Genomic DNA, 6731 nt, shown 5'->3' on the forward strand with positions numbered 1-6731 from the left:
GCTGCCTCAGGCACTGGGAGTTGGCCCAGACAGTGGCCAAAAAAGTCTCTCCAGAGCTCTGGGTTCCTTCAGGCACTGCCTTTCCACCCCCCAATCCCAGCTCCACTCCCCCCATCCCCATCCCTCATCCCAGAAGCCATCCCAGAAGCCACCAAGGGCTCTCCACAGGATGTTCAGAGCCCCTGAGGTCCCTGTCACCTGCTGCAGAGGCAGAACCCACCAGCTCCAGGCACTGACAGCAAATCAAATCCTAATTCATATGGAAAAAATAGGGTAATTTTATTTGAAACTTCAAAAAAATGTCAACAGAGCACTGAGCTGGCCACCTTACTCCAGGCCACAGCTGCCCCAGGGAATCAGGCACTTGGCAGCCCCAGAAGCTCCAGGTCCATGGGTGAGGCTTTCCTAGAAAGACAGGAGAGATTTTACCCCTAACACCAGCTGGCATCGCTGGCACTGGGGCTGCTGAGCACAAATCAACCCACCTTGGACCTTTCCTCACCCTCCCTTTCCCTGTGAGCCAGGCAGAGCACCAGTTTCCTGGGAATTAGGGAGGTATCCACTGGCTCTTTGGGATCAGATGGGACCAGAGCAGGGAGGGACCCCATGGGATGTTGTTGGCAGTGAAGACTCTCCCTTAAGTCCTTCCAATTTATAGCCCAAGATACCCAGGACAGCGAGTCCCAAAGGGCTCATGGCAACCTGCAGGATCAGAGGTGCCACCCTGAGGTGCTCAAGGGGCATTGGGCACTCCTGTCACACAGGGGGGGCAGTGCCAAGGACACTGTGCACACCCAACATCTCAACAACACCTGAGGACTGAGGTTGTCTCCTTGCCAAAGGAAAGGGATGGAGCCCCCCAGCCCTTTCCTGAGCCCCTTGGCAGCTGAGGGGTGGTGGCACCAGGGCCCAGAGCCCACGGGGGGGTGGCACCAGGGCCCAGAGCCCACGGGGGGGGTGGCACCAGGGCCCAGAGCCCACGGGGGGGGGGTGGCACCAGGGCCCAGAGCCCACGGGGGGGGGGTGGCACCAGGGCCCAGAGCCCACGGGGGGGGGGGTGGCACCAGGGCCCAGAGCCCACGGGGGGGGGGTGGCACCAGGGCCCAGAGCCCACGGGGGGGGGGGTGGCACCAGGGCCCAGAGCCCACGGGGGGGCGGGGGTGGCACCAGGGCCCAGAGCCCACGGGGGGGCGGGGGTGGCACCAGGGCCCAGAGCCCACGGGGGGGCGGGGGTGGCACCAGGGCCCAGAGCCCACGGGGGGGGCGGGGGTGGCACCAGGGCCCAGAGCCCACGGGGGGGCGGGGGGTGGCACCAGGGCCCAGAGCCCACGGGGGGGCGGGGGGTGGCACCAGGGCCCAGAGCCCACGGGGGGGGGGGGGGTGGCACCAGGGCCCAGAGCCCACGGGGGGGGGGGGGGGTGGCACCAGGGCCCAGAGCCCACGGGGGGGGGGGGGGGTGGCACCAGGGCCCAGAGCCCACGGGGGGGGGGTGGCACCAGGGCCCAGAGCCCACGGGGGGGGGGGGTGGCACCAGGGCCCAGAGCCCACGGGGGGGGGGGGTGGCACCAGGGCCCAGAGCCCACGGGGGGGGGGGGTGGCACCAGGGCCCAGAGCCCACGGGGGGGGGGGGTGGCACCAGGGCCCAGAGCCCACGGGGGGGGGGGGTGGCACCAGGGCCCAGAGCCCACGGGGGGGGGGGTGGCACCAGGGCCCAGAGCCCACGGGGGGGGGGGGTGGCACCAGGGCCCAGAGCCCACGGGGGGGGGGGTGGCACCAGGGCCCAGAGCCCACGGGGGGGGGGGGTGGCACCAGGGCCCAGAGCCCACGGGGGGGGGGGGGGCACCAAGGCTGCAACACCTCCACATTGTGCCACTTGCCAGCTCCACACTAAGAGGGTGGGTGGGACCAAGTCCCATCCTGTGACAAACTGGTGCTGTCATCACAGTCTGCATCAGCCTCCTGCCCACTGCTCACATCAGCCTGGGGCTTCTGGGCATCACCAGCACCACTGCCCACTGTTATTCTGTCTCTCTGTTCCTTGCTGGGTGTCTTTTAAAATGCTTTATGAATCTAGAATAATGAAATCTGGGTTTGGTGGGAGGGAGAAAATTGTTATTTCTAACTTGTGTGTGTGTTTTATGTTGTAGTTTTAATTTTCTCTTTTCTGTGTAAAGATATATAATTAATTTAAGTTTAAAATCTGTTTCCAGTTTTTCTCCTTTCTCCCTTTTTTCAGCAGGGGGAGGGAGGCTTTGACTCTGTGTTGGGCACTTGGCCAGCTCAACCCAAGACAGATGTGGAGCAGCTTCCCCAATGCCAGGCCCAGCTGGATCCTTCAGTGCCAGCAGCTCTGAGGGCACCACTCCCTCCTGAGGGCTGAGTGTCCTCTGCTTGCAGAGAAGGGACATGGTCAGAGCACAGCACAAAAACCATGAGGGGTTCATGACATCCAGAATGTTCTGAGCAAGCCCAGACACCTTTGCTTTTATAGCCAAAGGAACAAGGACCTTCCAGCCCAGTATTGACTGGTGTCTCCAGGAATGAACCCACATGGAGCAGGAACACTCACCAGGGGATCCAAGGACTCCTCCAGCCTCAGATCCCATCCTGCTCTTCAAGCTCCAGCTCCACCTCAGTGTCATTCTGGGACTGGAACTCTTCACTGTCCGACTCCTCATCCGAGGGCTGGGGAGGGAAGAGGCAAAGAGGTTGGGGAAGGACACACCAGTGCTGTCCCCAATGGCACTGGGAGTCATAGCCAGAGGGTGACAGGGACATCAACCAGAGGGAAACATCAGCGTGGGGGGCTGAGGGGGGAGCCCACACCTTTCAGACACTGCTGGAGTGACGTTGATGTGCTGGGTTAGAAGGACCCATCAGGATCAGAGTCCAGCTCCTCACTGGACACCCTTCCCCTCCCCAAAGTGGGGACAGTGAAGGAAACCTCTCCCCAACTCCCTGGGCACTGCCAGTCCACCAGGAGCTCACAGAGGTTAAACCACCCGCTCGGACCCCCCCCCCCCCGGGGGACGACCCGGCCGGCCCCCCCCCGCTCGGGACCCCCCCGGGGACGACCCGGCCGGCCCCCCCCGCTCGGGACCCCCCCGGGGACGACCCGGCCGGCCCCCCCGCTCGGGACCCCCCCGGGGACGACCCGGCCGGCCCCCCCCCGCTCGGCAGCCAGAACATCGTACCTCGTACATGCTGTCTTCAGAGTCATCTTCTGGCAAGTCCCTCTCCAGCACCTCAAACCAGGACTCCTGCTCCTCCAGAGCCACATCATCCCTCTTCCTCTTGCTGGCTTTGCTGAACGGGTTCACCAGAGCCTCCAGGATCTCTGTAGGGGTTCACAGGAGGCACAGTCACCACCCCCAGGACCAACACATGTGGTGCTTCCAGCCCCCTGCAGGAATTCCAGACCAGGAATTCCTGTTCCTCAGCTGCAAAACCTCTAGAGGTGTTCCAGGAGGCCACAGCTCTTACCCCTGGGCTTGTTGAAGTGGTCCCATTCTGCTGGCAGGTAGCCCAGGAGGTTCTGGATCCTGGTGGGCACCACAGAGAGGAGAAGGCGACTGAGTCTCCCCCGGAGCCTCCTGGCGAGTCGTGCAGGCCTGGGGGGAGACTGTGTGGGGTGGAGTTGGTTGGTCATGGTCTCCACAGGGAACACAAATCCAAGCCAGATGGATGCTCTCTGAAGGAGCTTCAGCTGCAGAGAGAGGTACATTAGAACATGTCAGAATTCCAGGTGTTCCAGGCCCTCAGTGAAAGCCTCAAACCCTGCTCTGCTCCCAGAGTGGGGCTGAGACTGGGACCAACTTCAGGCAGGTAAAACAGGACCCCTTGGATTGTACCTTGTTCCCAAAATCCTCCCCTCTCTCTCTCCTAAGAAATGGGAATGTTGTAACCACAACTAGAAAAGGTGAGGAAGGCAAGGCCAAAACAGGAAGAGGGAAAGTCTGGGAGAGGGAGGAAAGCAGAGAACAAGCACCCACTGAGAACTGGGCAGGGGAGAAATCATGGAATGGTTGGGGTTGGAAGGGACCTGAAAGCCCATCCAGTCCTACCCCTAACATGGTTGCTCCAAGCCCTGTCCAACCTGGCCTTGGACACTTCCAGGGATGGGGCAGCCACAGCTGCTCTGGGCACTTGTGCCAGGGCCTGCCCACCCTCCCAGGGAACAATTCCTTCCTGACATCTAATGATGTGGAAGGACTGAAAAAAGTGAGTATCTGGCAGAAAACCCAAAAAACTGGTAAATCTTGAGGTTGTACCACCCCACCCCCTGGTTCAGGCTCCTCCAGCAGCAGGAACAGCACTTACCAGGTACTGGACAAAGCTCAGCTGAAAGAGCTGGCACAGGAGCCTGCTGGAGAAGGAGGAGGGATCACTGCTGGTGAGTGGCCTCACCTAGACAGAGACAGAGAAAGGTGAGACCCTTCACACCAGCTCTGAGTTGGGGGCACTCAGAAACTGCCCCTCTGGCACCTGTAGGGCTCTTACCTTCTCTGGGCTTGAGCCCAGCTTAAACTGCTGCTGCTTCTCCATTGAGCCCAGACTAGATAAAAACACCAGCTTAGCCCAGGCTGAGGCCCCTCAAGCTACTTATAGCCCCTGGCCCACCTGCTCCTCCTTAATCTGATGAGCAGTTAATTGGTGGGGCAGCCCAATCCCTCCAATAGGGGGTCTCCTGGTTCTGAACCTGATCCTGGTCCTGATTCTGGTCCTGGTCCTGATCCTGATCCTGATCCCCATCCTGATCCTGATCCCCATCCTGATCCTCGTCCTGATCCTGATCCTGATCCTGATCCTGGTCCTAGTCCTGCTCCTGATCACCATCCCAAACCTGATCCTGATCCTGATCCTGGTCCTGATCCTGATCCCCATCCTGGTCCTGGTCCTGGTCCTGATCCTGATTCTGATCCTTATCCTGGTCCTGGTCCTGGTCCTAGTTCTGATCCTGATTCTAGTCCTGATCCTGATTCTAATCCTGGTCCTCGTCCTGGTCCTGGTCCTAGTCCTGATCCTGATTCTAGTCCTGATCCTGATTCTAGTTCTGATCCCGGTCCTGTCCTGGTCCTGCTCCCCATCCCGATCCTGCTCCTGCTCCCGATCCTGCTCCTGATCCCCATCCCGATCCTGCTTCTGCTCCTGCTCCTTCCTTACAGGGTCTCAGGGATTCATTTGCTCTGTTTCAGTCCCTGTCTGCTCCTGGGGTCAGAGCTTGGCACGGCTCTGATTTGAGGTATGTGCCCTCACTCTGTGCTGATGCCAATGGCTGAGGGTGAGGAGATGCCAAAAACCTGCCCTGCTGAGCCCCAGTGATGGGAGAAGCTGGACTGAGGTGAGGGGCAGCCCCTCTGCACCCTCCTGGGCAGTGCCCACCCAGAGACGGGGCTGCTTTTCCTCTGCATCATTTTCAGAGCAGGGCACCTTCCAGTGGAGGAGTTTCCTCAGCCAAGGGGGAGAAAAGACAAAGCTGAGGCTCCCCTGGGAGAGCACAACACCTTTCCATCCTGGCCCCATTCTTGGGGGCCTCCAGGGACTGTTCCCCACCCCACATTCCCACCCCCAGCGGGATGGGAGCTGCGGGAAACAACCAGCGCTTCCCTGGCACCAGCAGAGGCGGGAGGAGGGACTCGGGCCGGGGGGCCCAGTGGTTGGAACCGCTGCTTTCTCTGCGTGATTGCGTGGGAGATTTTCCTGCCGGGAGATTTTCCTGCCGGGAGCTTTGCTAGACAGAGCTGGAGTGTTTTTGTCTCCCGCTCCGAGCTGCCCCTTCCGCTCGGCTCCACCTGATGCCCACGGGCGGTGACTCATCCCGTGCCCGCTCCCTCCCTCCCCGCCTGGCACACGCCACCCCCCAGCTCTCTGCTGCCTCATGGGTGACAGTCACCTGGCGCTGGTGGCCCTGCGTGTGAGCACCAGGGCAGCAGACGGGGTCGGGGCCAAGCGTGTCCTCACCTGTCCCCCTCCATCTGTCTCGCAGGCGGGTGACAAAGGGCTGCCGGTCCCCGGGGAGCAGGTGCGAGGCCCTGGCAGCGCTGCCACCACGTCACCGCCCGCAGAGCAATCGGGGGGGGGGCCGTGGGTCATAAATAGCCAGCGCTGCCCGGGTTGCCCCGCGGTGCCACCATGTCCCTCTGGCAGGGCAAGGGCTCCGGCGGCATCTTCTGCCACGTGGTGACCCCCGAGCGCATCCCGCGGTTCACCATCCCCTCCCTGGATGCCCACGGGGCGCACAGGGGCGCAGGGAAGGGGATGGGGCAGCTGGAGGGCACGGCTTGGAGGAGCGGCTTGGAGGTGCCAGCGGTGCGGGATGAGCGGGGCGTGCCGGGCTCTGCCCCCTCTGCCCGGCCCATGCCAGACCCCACTGCCTGGGCAGCTCTGTCCTTGCCACACCTCCCCAAGGTCACCACCCCCTATGGCTTTGTCACCCTGGGGCAGAGCCCGCAGGTCACCAGTGAGGAGGCGTTTTTCCACTCGGGCTCGGGTCACTCTCGAGGTCGCGCTGCTGAGACCGATCCCAGCTGGCAGGAGGAGCCAGGATGCTGCGGGCACCCCGAGGGGCACTCCCAGACGGATGGACGCCTGAGGGACCACGAGCAGCCGAGTCCCTGTGCCACCAATCACAAGGATGGCAGAGGCAGTGCAGCCTCCAGGACCGTGCCCAGATGTGCCAGTCCCCTCGGAAACATCCAAACAGATGTTCTGGAAAGCAAAGAGGCAGAGAA

General features: G+C 62.1%; 1 protein-coding gene across 1 annotated transcript; it reads right to left on the bottom strand.

The window, feature by feature from the left end:
* Positions 1–288: 288 nt before the first annotated feature.
* Positions 289–6093, bottom strand: LOC139683077 (uncharacterized). Its single transcript, XM_071577829.1, has 6 exons — positions 5962–6093; positions 4321–4407; positions 3484–3706; positions 3195–3337; positions 2570–2685; positions 289–405 (listed from the first exon to the last, which is right to left on the bottom strand). Exons 1-5 carry the CDS (start codon positions 6091–6093, stop codon positions 2596–2598), a joined length of 675 nt encoding a protein of 224 aa, XP_071433930.1. The 3' UTR covers positions 289–405; positions 2570–2595.
* Positions 6094–6731: the final 638 nt, after the last annotated feature.

Source organism: Pithys albifrons, chromosome 27, assembly GCF_047495875.1.
Source record: "Pithys albifrons albifrons isolate INPA30051 chromosome 27, PitAlb_v1, whole genome shotgun sequence".
In the NCBI taxonomy this organism is placed as follows: domain Eukaryota; kingdom Metazoa; phylum Chordata; class Aves; order Passeriformes; family Thamnophilidae; genus Pithys; species Pithys albifrons.

Coding starts and splice junctions, on each gene's coding strand:
- LOC139683077 (XM_071577829.1), bottom strand. CDS start 6,093: ATGACCCACGGCCCCCCCCCCGATTGCTCTGCGGGCGGTGACGTGGTG. Junction 3,338..3,483: donor CCACTTCAACAAGCCCAGGG/GTAAGAGCTGTG, acceptor GAACCCCTACAG/AGATCCTGGAGGCTCTGGTG. Junction 2,686..3,194: donor CTGAAGACAGCATGTACGAG/GTACGATGTTCT, acceptor TTCCCTCCCCAG/CCCTCGGATGAGGAGTCGGA.